Here is a 19,395-nt window from a genome sequence, read left to right as displayed (position 1 = left end):
TTAGTAATAACCAGTCCATGTCCTGAGCAGAAATCCAACAGGTATTTGCTATTATTATTAGCTTTACTCTTTTCCCCAAATTTTCCCAAAATATTTTTGTATGTCACAATCATTTCCTACTCTGCTATTTAGATCCCCAACAAGGACCAACTTTTCCTTTTTCATTGTGTCAGTTGCTTTTTCTAAAGCATCAAAAAATTCCTCCACTTCTACCTTAGTAGAACCTTCTGGGACCAAAGGCACAAATAAGTGTCATTGTCCAATTCCCCATTCTGATATTTGCCCACATCACTCTACTTGAGATGCCTGCCATTCAAGGAGATTAGCCTCGTATTTTGTGTTGAATACTATGACTACCCCTTCTTTTTGTTGATTGTCATTTCCTGAATATAACATTTTGTATTTATTGCTCAGAAAGATCTCATCAGTTTTTGCCTTTTTTTGTTTCAGTCATCCCCTGTTATGTCGATCTGGTACTTATCTAATTCCTCAGCTAGCTCCATTTCTTTGCCATTCAGGCTTCTGATGTTGATAGTACCGATCTTTAACTCTGGTAATGTTGATTGGGGTGTGTGTTTTCAGATTTGTTCCAGTAGCTGATTTTTTCGCTGGTTGCCTGGCGAAAACAACGGGGGCCTTGTTTAACCAGGCGACGTCCCAGCCGACATGAAATTTCGTCATGTACCATCATTCTGTATTTTGGTTTAACCAATAAGAATACAATTTGTTCGGCTAAATCCCAAATTGCCAACCCATCCTCGTTCGTTCAGTATCCAGGTAGATACTCAACAGGGTGCACCATGAGAAGTTGAGGATTGGACATTAGGTCAGAAGCCCTGGTCGGTTCTCCGCATTCCTTTAAAGGTTATGTGGGGGTCTCCTCTAAGTTATACAGCTTTGATCCTTAAGCACTCCGTCCTAGGATGATTACTATTATTATCAAGAGAAACCTCCAGGCAGTCAGGAACTCATCTAAGAAGGCATGTTTCTTCATCAGAAACATGCCTTCATAAAACGGCACTTAATAAAATGGAAAATTCCATCTACTGGTAACCTGTATGGCTCTTTCAGAAGTTGGTCAGTCTCATCACATCACCCATCTTTTTCCCGTATGCTAGTATGTGCGGTCCACAAATCGGTATCATCTTTAACACTCTTTTTACTCTCTCTCTCCACTGCATCAGAATCACCGCCGAAACCAGACCCACGTACAGTCGTCCAAGTGAAGTTTTATCAAGGCCTTGTGAAGATCAAAATTATTTTATCTTTACATGTCGAGGGTCGTTTCAGCATTGCAATTATTCTCCGAGTTCTATTTATAATTTTTACTATATGACCCTTGAGCTTCAACTTCCCGTCTACTAAAACTCCAAGATCTCTAGCCTGAGCAGCAGCTTCTAGCATAATTTCTATCAATATAATTCATGTGATATCTAATCACACCAAGTGCATACCTTACATTTATTAACACTTAACTGTAGCTAATTCCAGCCTATTCAAATCATTCTGCAAGCACTGCATATCAGCGGCATTTATTATATGTCACCTGCCAAATCCCTCCTCCTGATGTCATTAATGTAAAGATTGAACAACAATAGACTAAGGTCCGTTCCCTGTGGTACACCACCGATCACCTTAAATCTTGTAGACTCGCATCCCTCGTATAGCATTTTATTGATATGTCTCTCAGCCATCCTTCTTATCCTAGCTAATATTTTATAATCCAGTCCAATATTAGCCAATTTCTTCAAAGATTTATGCAAATTAGATTTGTAAAAATTGACTTGATTCGCAAATACATTAATCAGTATACGGAAATTTTAAGGTACAATATAACGTTAGATTAGAGCACTTTTTGCTGTACACGCATAGAACCACTGATATATATATATATATATATATATATATATATTTTTTTTTTTTTAATGCAATGCGGTGTAATGAAATGGCAGATGAACAGCATTCTAGTTGAACGATATCGGATCTGTTTACAGGATTTCGTAGTTGCGCATTTCATTTTTTTTTTAGGATGCGATCACTTCGAGTTCTGCTTCGTGTTACGAAATTCCTGATATTTGGATGCTCCTAGCATATCCACAGGCAAATGATGACGTCGGTTTGATGACCGCGACCAAATTGTATGCTATTCTCGCACTAAAGTGGAGCAGGTCAGTGTTCCAAAACATTAGAAGTTACCTTTAGTCGTTCTACATTTAATGCTATTTTTCGTCAGGAATAGATTAATGTATCTAGTGCTGCTATGTAGATAGGAACCGAGTACATTCTTTTTCCTTTTATTTCATTTTAATGGTGTGATGATTCCTTTGCAGATGGAGTGCGTTTTGAAAATTAAGTTCGTAAGTTAAAATACATTTTGCTATATTTTCTAAAAACTTATTGATATGTAAACAAACTTAATAATTTGACACTGATTTCATTTGTTTTTTGATGCTGATTTTTTTAAAATTTGTTTTAGAATGTATATCGGTTTATTCTGTTTGCATTCATATCTACCCATGATTATCATCATGCTTGTCAAGGATTTAGGCCTACAGTGGCCTGTTCCTGCCTTAGAAGTCATCATTGAATCTCTTAAGAGGACGTGCTGGTTTTCTTTTTCCTAGTGGTTTGTAATTTAAGGCTTGTTTTGGTAATCTTTGTTTTCATTCTTTCAATGTGTTCCATCCATTTATTTTTTTATTTTTATTTTTTTTGTTACTGATTCCTGGTTTTATTCTTTCATAATTTCTTCATTTCTTTTATGATCGAATAGAGTTACTTTGCAGTTTTTCTGATAAACTTCGTTTCAGCTGTTATTAATCTTTTTATTTTGTCCAGATTTCACTTCCATATACTAGGACTGGTAGGGCTAACTTTAGTTTGGTTTGTTTTTGAACTAGGTTAGGTTTAAATATAGAGTTAATTACACCTGTTATTTTTAAATATTAAATTTTTAAGTTTATATCGTTTTCATATGTAATATACATCCTAGGTAATTAAATGAATTCACCTGTTCTAAAACCTTGTTATCTATTACTATTTTAGTTCTTACTGGATCTTGTCCTTTCAAGGCCATCGTTTTTAATTTTTATGTTGATATTATCATTCCATAATCTTTGGCTTCCTCATTTAAATTTAAAATATCTTCCTGTAAGTTATCTTCAGAATTTGTAATTATTCGGTCATCAGCAAAAGGAGAGTGTTTAAGTTCACAGTTGGAGAAAGTTTAATACCTTGATGGAAATTTTTATTCCATTTTATTATTATTTCATTTACATAAATAGGGAAAAGAGTTGCTGAAAGGGGGATATCCCCGTCGGCTCCTTGGTTTTATCGATCTTCTCGTACCTGATAGTTCATAATTTAATCTTATTTGATTATTTTCATATACTCGCATACTTATGAATAGCTTTTACAATATGATTTGATAATTGTCTTTCTTTTAATATGTTAAATAAAATGCTTCTTTTAACTTTGTCAAATGCTTTTTCACAGTCAATAAATGTAATATGTGTTTCTAAATTATATTCTCTTCTTTTCTCTATTATTAATTTTAGGCAAAAGGCCGGGTCTGTGCATGATCGTCCTTTTCTAAATCCATTCTGTACTTCTAAAATAAAGTTTTCAGAATATTTTATTAGTTTATTTAAAATTCTGCTATATATTTTGTAACAGGAATTTAGTATACTTATACCTCTATAATTTTTAGGGTAATCTCAACTACCTTTTTTAAAGACAAGGATCACATTTGCTTTTTTCCATTCTATTAGTGGGTTACTTGTTGAATAGATTTTATTTTAAAATAACAGGAGTATTTCGTTGAACCTTATTCCTGCATATTTATATAATTCTGAATCTAACACTTCTCCAGGTGATTTTCTTGTTTCTTTCAGGCTGATTTCTAATTCTTCTTTAGTTCTTTTCATTTTCATTAAATATTTATCTGTCCACAAGTCTGTATCGAAAATTCGAAATTAGAAGAATTTCGGTGTTTAATATTACGTTTTCTTTAGTATCTGCACTTAAATGTTTCAAAATATTATATGCATTGGGTCTTATTTTATATAAATCATGTTCTAAATTAAAAACAAATTTGTTCCATGATTTTCTGTATTTTTCTGACTTCTCTTTTAGCTGTGGCTCATATTCTTTTATTTCATCTTCTAATCTTTTACTGCTTAACCATTTATGATATGCTTCTTTTTTTATTTTGATTATTTCTTTGATTGTATCGTCCCATATCTTCGGTTTTTTTTCTTTTTATTGAATTTTTTGATCTTTCATTTGCTGCTGTATTTAGTATCATTTTTATATTAAGCCATTTTATTCCTGTTTCTTCATTTCTTTTTATTTTATCTAAATATTGGTTAATTCTTTGTTCATATAGCCATTGTATATTTGTGTCATTTAATAATCTAGTTTCATAAACAAATGTTTTAATTTTTCTTTCTGTTCTTGTTATTTGTAGCCATTTAGGTGGTAATCTTAATTTTATTTTAACGAGGAAGTGGTCACTACTTATTTCATGTCCTATGTGAACTCTAAAGAGTAATATAATATTGATTTCCATCCTTTTGCTGCCCAAGTATATTCTTTATATATGTCTTTATTGTTTATAGAAAGAATTCATTATTTTAAGGTTATTATAAACTACAAAGTCTATCAATTTTTTACCATTCCTGTTTAGAGTATGCTCAGGGGTGTAGTCCTAAAAGAAATAGTGCCAGGGCTCTCTATCTTGGAAACAAAAACCCAGAGCACGAAGTGCGGCATTATTATTATTATTATTGCGACGGCCATATGGCAGAGAGATTGCATTCTTTTCTGAAACGAAAATGACAAGAGCGGCAAGCTGCTATTTTTTCGACCGAAAGCTGGAACTGCATTATAAGTCTCATTATTATAATTCTTATAATTTATTATAATGAATTTAAAAATTTTTATAGTTTTAAAAAAAGTATCAGGGCAACGCCCTGGCCCGACTACACCCCTCAGTATGCTCTCCATATATTCCTATATTATTATTAATTTTCGTGTTTCCAATTCTTGCATTGAAGCCTCATGCTAATATTACATAATTTTTATTTATTTTATTATACTGTATATATTTTGTAACTGATTATACAATTCAATATTATTATATTGTCTTCCTTCTTCTGGGACATATAAACCAATTATTGTTAAATAAACTCTATCTATTTTTATTCTAGCTTCTGTTATTCGTTCATTCCATAATTTATAATATTTTAACTGTTTTGAAAGGGAATTATGAATCCAGATCATACCACCTGCTTGTGCTCTTTGGTCTATGTCAATTCCACTATATATTACATTAAAATTTTCTTTTCTCTTGGTTCCTTTTAATTTATTTTTTTTGTTTCAGTGATTACTACTTTTTGAAATTTTTTTTCATTTCATATTTGGTCTAATTCTATTTCTTTATATGCTATTCCTCTTACGTTCCAGTTTGTTATATGTATTATATTTTATCGTTTCCATTCCAGGTCGTTTTCCATAGATTCATTTCGATTACCTTTCTCTTTTGGCTTAAAGGTAGATTGATGTTCTCCATGTCAGGTGACTAGCCTGGCGATGGATAGTCCAGTGGTAGGGCTGCTTAAGGCTTCTGAACTAGCCTTCTTCCAAATTTAAGCCCATAGGAGGCATAGGATATATGCTGAAGGGGAAAGAGTAGATTATAGAGAGGACAGATTATAGGCCAGAAATGGAAAGATTCCCATAGCCCTCGAGTACTCTAATAAGGTCATAAAATAAGAAGAGTTGGCTTATACGGCCTTACAGAAAAGATTCAAGTGAGTGGACCTTCCTCAAAGTAGAGGAAGAAGATGATAAATCCAGCTGGGGGACCTTGGTGGTTCCACTTCCCTTATAATCAAGGTGATTGGCCCTGTTGGTCCACGAGTCCTTATTCAATATATTCGGACCACCCCACCGTATCTGGTGGGGTGGACGCGCTCTCTAGAGGTTACAGGGCCCCCCGAAAGTCTTATCAATCCAAGAAAACTGATTTAATGTCCTTCTATGCCTGTCAAGTTTAGTTTTTTAAACCTTAAGCCAAAATCAAAATAATCTGTTACTTTGGATGCGTGTTTAAACTTTAGTTATTACTAGGTATTATTTTTAAATGGCATTTTTGATTGGGGGGTGGGGCGCGGGTTGAATGGTTAAATACTAGAATGATTTCTCGTTCACGGAGATGAACCCTTTTCTCAGCACCAGTAAATAAACTTAGTTTTAGAAATCTCAATCATTAAAAAAAAAAAAACAAACTATAGTCAGAATTCAATCGTTGGTATGTTTCATTTCAAAATATTCTATCAAGAGTATTATTCTATGTAATTATTTAAGTTAAAAATTGAATTTATTTAGAACATTTAAGAGAAAAACTTGTATATTCGATTATCTTATTTATTTCGTTATTGAATAACGTGAGAGGGGATAAATTGTATGGTTGTGTGTGTGAGAGAGAGGACGCCAAAAAAGTACACGGAAACAGTAACAGCTTTGCATAACGACTGTGGTATTGCTTTTGATCCTGGAGTGGTATATTCAACTGTCGATATCTTTCATTCTGTCCGTGAACTAATTTAAGCAATTTTTAACTACTTGCACGATATGGATTGGTATAACAAGCATGTATCATGCTTACTTTAACTTTTGCATATGAGACATGAAACTGAGTTCATACTTATGTTTTTGCCTGTTATTTTGTGACGTAATATAAAACTGATGCAAGGAAGCAAAGGTTATACGAGTATCATCGACGTCGGAACTCAAACGAATCTTCCAGAGCTTATTGTGGTCCAATATAGCCAATAGTAAATATACATAATTTTGCTGTTAATTGACTTGGTATATGGAGAGTTTGTTGGTGATGATCAGGGTCTAAAGGAGGGCTTACGGTATCCCGTGAACATATCCCCCCCCCCTCGCCCAGCAAGAACGCACTGTCTAATGATACTACTGAGAAAGTCAAACATATGTAACATCTTGTCCTGGTTTAAAATTCACATGCAAATTCATTTTTTCCAGAGAATAAAAGAAAAGATTACTACAGATCAAGAACATCAGAAAGTTTATTTTTGTGATTCCAACCCACTAAAAGTTGTAAACCTATAGTGCCTTCGTACTGTGGGTGGGATAAGAATATTTTATTACATATATACAGGGTGAGTCAAAATGACGTGAGCGATTAGAAACATTTATTAAACAAAAACTATTCAACACAGCAATGCGAAACTTGCATTAGTTGAAAGAGTAACTAAAACAGTTTTTGTGTCGGATTTATAAAAGTTAAATGTTGCACGGCACACGTGCGAACATTTAATCAAGAAGTTGCATATCGTTATGCAACTTCTTGCCACATAGAAACCAACATCTGACGATTAATTGTTTCTAAAGCTTTGCGTATGTGATCCTTCAGATCGACCAAGTTTTGTGGCAAAGGCGGCGCATAAACTTTGTCCTTTACATACCCCAGAGGGGAAAAAATCTAGGGGCGTAAGTTCCGGTGACCGTGTAGGATCCATTTGGCCTATTCATCTGCTAAGGTGTTGGATGTTCAAAAGGGACGTGACTTTGTGATGGATGTGCGGCGGTGCTCCATCTTGCTGAAAGATAGTAATCTTGTGTAATCTGGAACTCTTGAGTTTCTTTTTCAATTACTGCATGTTGCGTTTTCCTATCGCTAATTGTTTCTTCGTAAAAATAGGCAGAAATCGCTCATGTCATTTTGACTCACCTTGTACACACACACACACACACACACACACACACACACACACACACATCATTTTTTTTTTTTAACCTAATTCAGGGTCTCTTGCTCTGTAGACCAGCGCTTCCCAAACTGTGGGCCGTTAGTTTTGTTGAGGAAGGGGGGGCGGTGAAATAATGAAAACAAATTTAAAGTGTTTTAAGACTAAGTATGCCATGTCAAGTGTGTATGTAAAACGCTAAAAATGTAATATTTGCATTTGATTTTTGCAATATTCGTTGTGTATGTTTTGTATTGAATATAAATACAATAAATATTATAATAATATATGTCTGTATTACGATTTTTTTTTTTCGATTGGGGGGCCGTGAAATATTTTAATTTTTCCAAAGGGACCTTTACATCCATAAGTTTGGGAAGCACTGCTGTAGATAATGAACTTTTTCAAGTCACTTAAAGGTCAATCTAAGCGGATCGGCGCGTCTCACAGTACGCGACGAAATTCATCCCCACCTCAAGACAAACATCCATGCCTACGGTGGGATTCGAATCTGCAGTCTTGGAGCAGATATGCTAACCATTCGGCCGACAATATGACTTATATGGAGCACGCATTTAGATGGAATATGACTCATGAAAATCTTGACTTATTTTATACCAGAACAACCTTTTGTTTCTAATGGCTTTTCATCCGGTGGCTTGTGTTAGGTCTTACATAGACTTGCCATAATTTTCATGAGCAAATCCTCCACACTTACCGATGTAAAAGTCAGGTGAGCTGTACGTTGTTGAAGAATAGCCATTACAAATAATACAACTCACACGACTTTCACCTCGTTTTTTCAAATATTTATTATGACACATCCAAGGAATCATTGCTGGAGTGTACACTGCTCTTCTCCTTTTTCAGTTTGTCCTAAAATTTACTTTTACAGTTTAGGCAATCAGTTGTTCATGATAAGTCATAACTGAAAAACAACTAAAAAAAAAAAAAAAACTGTCGAGGAAAAACATCTCGCAGGGTCTTTTTTCCAGAATAAACTATTTGCGCATGCACATAGCTTGCGTGAAACTGATTTCACAGATGCACTAATTTGGAATCCTGAACATTTTAATGCGCCCGAAGCTAATGATATATCCTGAATAGTCTGAGATAAATATCACGCCTGTTTATATATTTTGAGAAGTGAAGCAGTGGCAGTATACAAAGCTTCCAAATAATTTAGGGGCATTTCGTAAAATTAGATAATCGTGTATTTTATTAGCCTTTTTTGCGTCCATCCATCTGAAAGTTATCTCGGCTCTTACCATGACTGTACATTTAATTGAAATGTACAATCTTTTTAAATATTGAGCCATCTTATTTTTCAATCGTACCATTTACTCCTCCCATAATTTTGTAAAACGGTTTCGAAACCGTTTTACAAAAAAAAAACGGTTTGGTGTGTTCCAAATTAAACGAAATTTAATTTCATTTACAGAAATGCACGCACTTCTGTAATCATTTCGTAAAGTGCGTAATCACTTCCTGAGATTCATTTTATCTATTTGGTGTACACAAGTTGAGTGCTTAGTGAAATTTGTCGACAGTTACCATTTCAGGTGTACCATCAAAGGAATCAGAGAACGGAATTAAATGAAATTTGGTATGTACTAACTGTAATCTGCATCGAAACGATCTGAGAAGTTTTAAGTGAATTAACAGCCACCATAATTTACAGTGACTAAATAAAATTACCTACTCTAACTGCTATAAGCGTCTCTGTTGCGCAATTAGAACAACAACAATATATTGCCCTCATCGATTGGAAAGTGACTAAGTTCGATTCTTGCCGTTACAAGAGGAATCCTTATATGGTCTTTTATATTTGAAGGTGAGTTAGTCGATCTCATATCGGAGGTAGCAGTTTTTTTTTTTTTTTTTTTTTCATGAAACAAGAACATATGGTTCTCGTTTCTGGAAAAAGCCTATGACACAGCCTGGAGATATGGCATATTAAAGGATCTGTTTAATCTTGGTCTGAAGGGGGTACTTTCTGTTTTTATTAAGGACTTTCTCTCCAGCCATGTGTTCCAAGTCCCGGTGGGTAGCACGTTATCTTAACCATATCATCAAGAAGAGGGTCACACTTACACAGAGCCTCAGGGCTCTATGTTAAGTGTGACCCTCTTCTTGTTCAGTAACTGAGCTGTTCAGTAACTGAGTTCACTATTAAAGTGAACTCAGTTACTGAACAGCTTCCTCTCACAGTAAGCAATTGTATTGACCTGCAATATGTGATCATTGAAAGACAACTTCAACAAGCAATCGATCGTGTATCTTCATGAGCTCTCTGTCATGGATTCAGATTATCTGCCGAAAAAACCATCTGTGTACACTACAGCTGGAAACTCGCTTTCCACCCTGATCCTGATTTAAGGATGGGGAAAGCTAGTATCCCTGTACTTTCAGAGATGAAGTTTCAGGGACTCATCTTTGATAAAGTTCACTTTCTTTAACTGAACTCCATTTCGACATTTAGATCATATCTAGCACTCTTTGACCTCCAGTTCCTTCTGTCACATGCGTCTTGAAGAAGTTGTCTCCAATAGCTCAATATATCCTTGGGATTAGTGCAAAAAAAAAAAAAGCATTGAACATTCTCCACACTGTATCCTCTATTGAATGGGGTGCTGATCGATGTACCTTGAACTGAATTTATCTTGCACTTGTACACTCAAAGCTTCATTATTGGTGCCAGGTTTACAGTTCTTCAAGTGAGGACATGCTTCAGTGGTTGGACCCGATCCATTATAAAGGTATCGATTAGCTACTTCTTTTCGCACATCACCCCTTCAAAGCCTTTATGTTGAATCAAGTGAATCCCCTCTATTACTTAAATGAAAATGTCTCTTAATTATGCCCCAAAAATAAAGTCCCTTCCTACACGGACTAGTTTCTTTTCTCTACGTAAGGAGGTCCTGTATCACATACGTCAGACTGCCAAGACTGTCATTTTAGTTTGTCTTCACTGTGTGTGTAGTGTTAAATTGCCTCTAATTATGCTAGCTTAAGCTAGTGAGACGTTAGCTGTAAATTTCAGCTATAGTTCAATGTCCAATGTTGAAAGCAACTCTAGAGCCTCCTTTAACACTTTATGAATCTCCTGCAGGTCGCCGTGGAAACAGCGAAGGGGACAGTCACCGATGATATGTATGAGAGAACTTCAACATAACGACAGCTACCAAAATTTAAACATGGAATCAGAGCTAGTTGTTGAAAGTTTTTTCACTTGGTTATAAATTAAATTTAAAGATGCTAAGAAATTAAACAATAGTGTGACAAACACTTGGATGAGTGTTTGCTTACACTTATTCAAATATAAGCAAACAAAATTCGTACACTGGGATTACACAAAATATGTAAGTATTACGAAATATGTAAAAATTGAAATGGTTTCAATTTTTACAAAATATGTAAAAATTTAAACTATTTCAATTTTGTGCATTATTCAGTGATTTTCACCTGCCATTTTATTTGTATTTATTTTCAAACCAGTTTATGCCTTAAATTTGTTATTAGGAACCTCTCTTTTTCCACATTTCTTGAAATAGCAGATCTGGATCTGTGATAGTTGCAATATCAATTTTTAGAATTTCTGCAGTGATTCTATCATCCACTGTAATTTTCCCATTGTTCCTTTAATAGCCTTTTTTATTTTTATCTCCAATTTAGATGGTGTGATAGTATAATTTTTTTTAAATAACAATCAAGACAAGCCCATAAGCTCTATAAACTCAGAGCGATCATGCCTGTCTAGAGCAGGCTTTGGATAAACATCCATGCCCAAGGTGGGATTAAAACCCATAACCTGTTGATATGAGAGCAGGTGTGTTGCTATCCACTTGCCCAACCAGGCCTACAATTTTAATTCATCTACTCCTTTTTCTATTTCCATCCCTATTTTATCACTGCTATTTACTTAATATTTCATTGAAGTGTCTCCACTGTTGCACAATTTTCAATTTCAATCCTGTCCTGGGACATTGTTTTTGCACAGCTTTTCCAGAAAATTTTCTTCTTGCAGCTATGATGCCATCTTTTCAAACTGTTGACATTTATCTTTTCCAGCACTTAACCTTTTTATTTCAAATATATAAGTTCATTTTCTTATCAGAAGAGATTTCTTGCATGTAATTTCTGCTTTTAATTTTTTTTGTTTGGGTGACTTCTAAGCTTCCGTTCTGCTGTATCATGGAAGAATGTTAGAGTCCTCAATCTATATCATTGTTACTCGTTCTCTCTATTGAAATTACTGCTCTCTGTATTTTCTTTTAACTTCTTCTAGACTAAACATTTTGGGATTTAGCCTTATCAAATTTATGTGTCAATTGTTTTCCCCTGTTTATTTATTTATTTTTAATACATAACTACATTGATCCAACTATTAGATTATTTGCTCAAATTCTGGCACTTTTATTTCAAACATTTAATAACATTCTCTTGCATTTCTTATTTGATTTTGTTTTGCCATTTGGTGCCACCTTGATTAATTAATGTATCCTGTCATGAGGGAAGATTGTGCCATCTATTACCAAGTTATATTTGTCATAGTTCCATCAGTAATCACAATTTACATCCCTCTGTCTTTGTGCTGATGAGGAGAAACTTTCCCTTTTATGAGATACACAGATAAAAATCAGAAACGAAAGAAGCATTTACTTAAATAATTCCTTTCCAAAACTGAACAGCTGCAGGGACTTTGATAGATTAGACTAAGAAATGAACCTACTATTCCTGCCATGGAAGATTAATTGGTTAACATGTAGCAGGTAACATGTTGGGAAAAAACAATGACAGTGGATTAGTAGCAAAATTAAAGATTGAAATATCAGATCTTGCCAACAACTGCTATATTGCATATAATCTGAATTTGGCTGAATTCAGCAGATGTTGTTTAGTAATAGCTGTTTAGTAATAGCTGGACTATCTCTGATTGGCTACCAGCAGAGATTAAACTGCTCCCTCAGCCTCCAGAAATTAGATAAGGCTAAATTGGCCTCATCTACTTCCTATACATAATGAAAAGCATTTATTTATTTATTTTAGCTAGTCTGTTCAGGTTAATGATATGCATATGCTGCAAGAAAATGAGATTTTAACCAGGTAAGCTAAACTATATGCTTGGAAAAAAACATACATTTGTAGGGGGTGTGTGTGTGTGTGAGAGAGAGAGATAGAAACATCCAGGGGAGTGGGGGAATAACTTAAATCCAACATTCTGTTGGGATTTGAAATAGTATCACATAGGTGGAGGTTCCCTGTGTGATGTTTCAAGCCATTTCTAGTTAAACATGCACATCAAGTGGTAGACATCGAATAGAGAGGAATGTGATGTTGTATTAAAAGTACTGTTTTATCGAGCCTAGTGAATTTTTATACATCCGATTTGTATGTAACAATCATTACTTTATCAAACCACTCTCCAAGAGGCAAAAATACATTGCCATGCCATTCAAAATAAATGGTATGGCACCTACCAAAGGCTGTTTATAGTACATTAGTATTTGTACTATGAATGGACTAAGGGTTAGATAATACAGAGAATGTCCTATCCAGAACAAATGAGAATACTTCGGTACTTAAATAGTGCCTTAAAAACAAATTATTTACATTGCTTAAGATAATAATCTGACAATAAATGCTCCTTTTAATTGGACAAAAGTTGGTTTAGTAAGGATGATTATAATTATCTATATTCCCTGGACCATTATACATCTGATTTCTGCATATGGTATTAATACAGATGCTGTAATTTTAATGTTGATATCTTTATGAACCAGGTCTTTTTAATATGATAGGGTTCAGATCCAAGAGTGGCAACTTGCAGAGGTAAATTACAGTACAGACGTTCCAAACTGAACCAAGAAATAAACAAACAGATGATGATGAGAAATGGAGCAGAAAAATTATTTAAGTGAGTTATTAATTTTTTGTTTGTTTGTTTTTGTTGGACGGTTTAAATCTTCAATGGATTTATATTATGTTTTAACATAATATATGTTATTAGTTAAGCATTTATGTGCCAACTATAACATTTGGCAGTTTTAAGCTGCAATTGTGTAACATTTTTGTAGTATTCCATTAAAAATGTTGCATTTATCTTGAATATAGATATCCTGCTTATATTGAAAAGGTTTCAGAGAAAGCCTAAAAAGGTTCACTTTATTTATAGTTAACTATTTACTTATAGCTAACTGTTCTAGTAATGAAGATAAAAATCTTCACTACTTAGTTGAATAATGGTCAGAAAGAGTGCTGATAGAACTTCTCAAGTCAGATGTTTTATATTCTGTAATATTAGCAAAATTGTATGCACATCGTATTGCTGCCATGATATAAAGTATATTGAGATGCAGAGATAAGGAGTAATTCTGGAATATTGTGCTCAGATTTGGTTGCCTTGTTTTCATTGTGATGTGAAAATGCTAAATAGGGTCCAAAGACTAATGACCAGCGGCAGCTCACCCATAAGGGCTGCTGAGCTGCAGCCCCCTCCAGTATAAAATGAAAGTTCCTGTTTTATTATTGCCATTCTTAAATTTTTATATATTTATTTAAAAATCTTTATTTTCTTGTTTATAATACAATACCACTTGATAGTATTTTATATAATTCATTTTGTAGCAATAGCTAGATAGTTTGTAGCTAGTATACTCAATTACGCATTACCCCTGATACCTAGTGGGAGTAATGTGTAATTTACATGCAGTTTGGGCTGGTAGCATTGCAGCCCCACCACGAGTTCTTACGAGCCACTACTGCTAATGACCAAAGTGACATCAGGACTTTGGAATTGTTGGTTATGAAAAGCGTTTGAGGGAAGATGGTTTACAGAGTTTGGTGGATAGGCGGAAAAGAGGAGATATGATAGAGATCTTCAAGCTCGTTAAGAGATTGTAATGCACAGTGTAAAAATCAAATATATGTGTGCAGTGTATATTTTTTGAAGATTAGTTGTTATGAGTGTATATATATATATATATATATATATATATATGATATATATATGGGGAGTGGGGAGATATAGAGGATGTGTTAGTGGAGAGATTGAACAGGAGAAATGAAGAGTGTGTGTGGATCTGAAGAAAGTGATGTGTTAAATGAGAGGGGCAAACAAGGAATAAATGTTAAGCAAAGGCAGTGAGGATCATGTGATTGAGAATGTTATCAGCCAAAAGGGTTATTGAGAGAACAAGTGCTGAGAATTTGTGAATACAAAAGAGACTGAAGGAGCAAATCTATGGTTTTTAGATATTAATGTTTAATGAAGAAAACACATCTAAAAATAATGAACTGATTAAATTTATTTAGCTAATTAGATTACAACCCTATATTTCATCTCTTGGTCACCAAGGCATTTTTATGGGTACAAAGAAATATTAAGCACATCACATGCACATAGGAAGGAAAACACACTGATTTCAAAAGTTTAGTGTTTCAAAAAATTGTCATGGTCTCCCAGATTTTTGGCAATATAATACAGCTGAATTTGTTTAGGCTTGAAGAATTTTGGAATTCTGTGGAAGATTACAGTAACTCTCTCTCTCTGATTTGCATCTGTTTCTGTATAAAAAAGGAGGTCCACCCCCCCATTAAATCCGATGATATTTTTTTTCCTGATTATCTTGTGGAAACTGGTTTTTCATCCCACATATAAGCAAATCAGCTCTCCTACAAACACACATACAATTTACAGATGAAAAAAGAAAAGTACTATTAGTGGGGTAAATGGTGTTGTGTGTAGCTGATGGATTGTGGAGTAGTGCTATAGATGGTGACATTGTGTAGATAGAGGTTCAAAGTCATGTAGAGGATGGTTTATATAGAATGGAGTGTCCTCCTGTGATGAGTCCTTGGACTCCTTGGAGGTGTCATGCAATAATAATTTATATCCATGGCATGGTCTGTCACTCTGGAACAGCTGTAGTGCAGATGATGGACATGTTTTCTGCCAGGTGGATGTTACCTGTTCTTCCAGTTTCACCATCTTGATCGTTGAAGTATTTACGTTTGCAAGCAAGGGATACCATAGACACAAGGATAATCAAGAAGGTGAAGTGGATCTTTAGGTGAGTAAATTAGGGTGGCTAATTTTTAGTATAGTCTGAAAGCGGTATGCATGTTTTATTTTTGCAGACAGTATTGGTTTCCTTACTTATAAAGTGGTCAAATACTTAGCCCAATAGTGCTCTCTCCCTCTCCCTCCCTCTCTCTCTCTCTCTCTCTCTCTCTCTCTCTCTATATATATATATATATATATATATATATGTTAAACTCTGAACTTCAAATCTTGCTTGTCAGATATGATTTAAGGATACTGGCATCATGGTCATTTCTGAATTTCTGGTATAGCCTCCTTATTCAGTAGTGTACTCCTAAAAGAAATCACAAATCATTCATACTCTCTATCCCCTCCTTCTCCAGGCATATCTAACTTATTCACTTTCACTATGTACTCTTGCTGTTTTACCTTAGCCTTAAATGACTAAGGTACGTTGATGTGTTTTCCATTTCGTCACATGGAGAAGGATATGTTGGAAACCTTTTTAGCACACATCGGTAGCCAATATCCAGCGATCCATTTCACCATTGAAAAGGAAAACAGTAACTGTGTGTCCTTCCTTGACACTCTTGGTTTAACAACTGATCCTTATCCTGTCTGTCTACGGAAAATCTATCCACACTAGAAGGTATATCCATCACCTCTTCCAGCAGTATGGTAATGTCAAAGCATTAACTGATAGAGCTTGAGAAGCATCTGCTTGGATCATACCAGCCTTTCTACTGCATTCAGTCACATTTATGGCATATTTTTAGCCAGTAGCTTCTGCCTTCACAAAATCAACAGAGGTCTCACCCCCCCCCCCCCCCACACACACACATAAATCCAAGATACAAAAAAAATCCATTGCTATCCCCCCCTCTACATTGGGCAACTCAGGAAAAAAATATTCTTAAAAGGTATAACTTGCAGGTCTTCTTCAGGCCATAGGAAAAATTAGCTACTCTTATCTGTTTACATAAAGATTCACTTCATCATCTTGATGTCTGTGGTATCCCTTGCTCCTGAGCTGTCAGCAATGGTACATGATTAATGGCAATGGCAGCACAAATCACATCCAGTTTCAATGTCAGAGGTCCAAGCAGCATCAGCAAGTTAACAGTTTGGCATACCTTGCATACCATGAGCTATGGGAGCAGATGCTATTCATGTACCACTGCTGACAGTCTGGACAGTCTACGTAGACTCCAGTCATCAGTGGCATGTGGTTGGCTGCCATTTGCTCACAGGACACTGGTACATGTCCATTGATGGTATATAGACCTTTGATATTGTTGCCCTTGAGAACTCTAGGATTCTTACCACTTGGGTGACAGAATGACCAATCTGTCTTGTGCTGATAATACGTCCACAATCAAAGTTGCTAAGATATCACCCATTTACCCATGTTCATTTATTGCGATACACTGTTTGGAAACTCTGTTGTTGTATTTAAATGGATTTGGCATGAATTAACTGGAGAAATTGTTACTAGAAGTGAATGTAATGAATGATGTGAACAAGGGATCGAAAAAAGAAAAAAGTCACTGGTGATGTTGAAAGAGCAAGAGTGGAATAGGAAGTATGAATGGAGAGAAGAGTAGTTGGAGAGACGAGTATGTGAGAACAGGAATGTGCACAATGGATAGGGAAATGGGGGAGTTGAGTTGGGGTAGAGAGGAGACACTGTAAAGAGAGAGTGTGTTCTAGAAGCAGTAATGTATGTATATACGTACGTGTGGAGATGGTCAGCATAGAAATGAGTTAATCATCTGACATTTTAATCTTCGTACTAAGATATTTGCAGTATGTTAATTATATTGCATACAGGGTTGTTATACATATTAATTATTTGTAGTATGCACACACACACACTGCCCTCACCTGAATACTTGAATGGAGGAAGTCATTAAAGGCTAAATTCTTCACTATCTGGAATCAGTTGATTAATAGTTACCATCATGGATTCTGCATTCTTATTCCATGGCAGATCTAGCTGAACTCGCCAACCTTCAGACACAACCCATGGTAAAATGTGAAGGAACTCTGCTGCTCTTGTTATTTCCAAGGCATTTGACAGTCGAGCATCCAAGGCCTTCTTACTCAGTTATCACCTTAGGATCTACCCTTTGTGATTGGATTGGTAGCCTCCTTTCTGGCGGTTCATCATGTCATGTAATTCCATATTAAAGTTTCTGTAGCTGTTGTAGTGATTTATGTTGCAATTTCTAGAATGAAAACCATCTAGAACTGGAATGAAAATAAATAATTTAATAACTAAATTAAATACTTCCATGCTGATGTTTTGCTAACTCAAGCTAGTATTATTGAAGAGATGCGCGCACGCGCACACACACACACACACACACACACACAGAGAGAGAGAGTGTGTGAAGACCTGGAAAGAAATGACCTAGAGAACAAAGACAGTCACATGCATGGAGGCAACAGTGGTGCTCTCTATAATAGTCTTCTAAGATTACTGCTGACAGAAGGATAGGGCAGTTGTCCAAAATCTGTATAGCAGTGCTTTCCAAACTTTTCATGTTAGTGACACACTTTTTAGACAAACATAATTTCGCGGCACAGTAATTCAGTCTGATGTGCCTCTCATGGGTCATGTGGCCAGATCACATGTAGTTTAAGTATATGCTTTTACATTTATATTTTGTATAACTTTTAGGTTTATTTAAAAATCTCTTCCTGTTCATCCGATACCAGGTTAATAAAAATTTACTATTTATAGTAAGTGATTAATCATTTACTCCTTTTAAAACTGATCCCATCATTACTATAACAAGCAACTCCTTTTGATATTTGATAAGATCAAATATCATATAACTCCTTTAAAGGTTGCATGATATAGTTAGACTATACTCTTGTCTTGAGGGAACTACACAGTCTATTAGCAAACCAGAGGTTAAACTTTTTTCACGACACAACCTATCTCATGAAAACCTTTCATTTTTATTAAAAATATATAATACAGTATGATCGAATAAAAAACACTTCAAGTGAGCTGAAATGATTCTCTCTTCTTAATTTTTCAATGTATTTAATATAGGGAAAACAGATTTCATAGCTCGCTTGTTGAGTTTTTTCGATCATACTGTATTTTTATATATAATAAAATATACAAAATAAAAATATATAATATATTTATATTTATTTCCAAGATTAATGTCATTGTTATAAGAAATAGAAAGAAAAGAAAGAAATATATAATAATAGAATTTTAATGAGATATATGAGCTTCATGGGATGAACACAGCTTTTCACTATATGGTGGAATAGTAGATAAAGACACTCGCATTTCGTCATCAAGCATTCTTAAGATTCCGCGTTTCAATGTCTTCAAGTTTGCCATCGTTGTAAAGGATACTTCACACATGTAGTGGAAAACTGCAAAAGAATTTTTAACGCTTTTTTATCTACGTTTGGATGCATTTTTGAAACATGAATCCAAAAGTTGTCTAAATCACCCTCTTCATACATCATTAACAGACTTCAATCATTTTTTATTTCAGCTAATTCTTCTTCTTCAATAAGTGACAAGTTAATCGTTGCAGTTGA

General features: G+C 34.8%; 1 protein-coding gene across 2 annotated transcripts in view; it reads left to right on the top strand.

Annotated features, from left to right (window-relative positions):
- Rhp (GTP-Rho-binding protein rhophilin) overlaps positions 1–19,395 on the top strand; it is a 288,568-nt gene that overhangs the window by 100,778 nt on the left and 168,395 nt on the right. For both annotated transcript variants that reach the window (XM_090398531.1, XM_090398532.1), the window contains one exon: positions 13,580–13,695. In XM_090398531.1, coding sequence (XP_090254657.1) covers positions 13,580–13,695 — 116 coding nt within the window. The remainder of the gene's footprint in view (positions 1–13,579; positions 13,696–19,395) is intronic.

Source organism: Typopeltis vanoorti, chromosome 9 (assembly GCF_054136105.1).
Source record: "Typopeltis vanoorti isolate ZY-2024b chromosome 9, IOZ_Tvanoo_1.0, whole genome shotgun sequence".
Classification (NCBI taxonomy): Eukaryota; Metazoa; Arthropoda; class Arachnida; order Uropygi; family Thelyphonidae; genus Typopeltis; species Typopeltis vanoorti.
The sequence above is the reverse complement of the archived record's forward strand: the minus strand, read 5'-3'. Positions and strand labels throughout refer to the sequence as shown.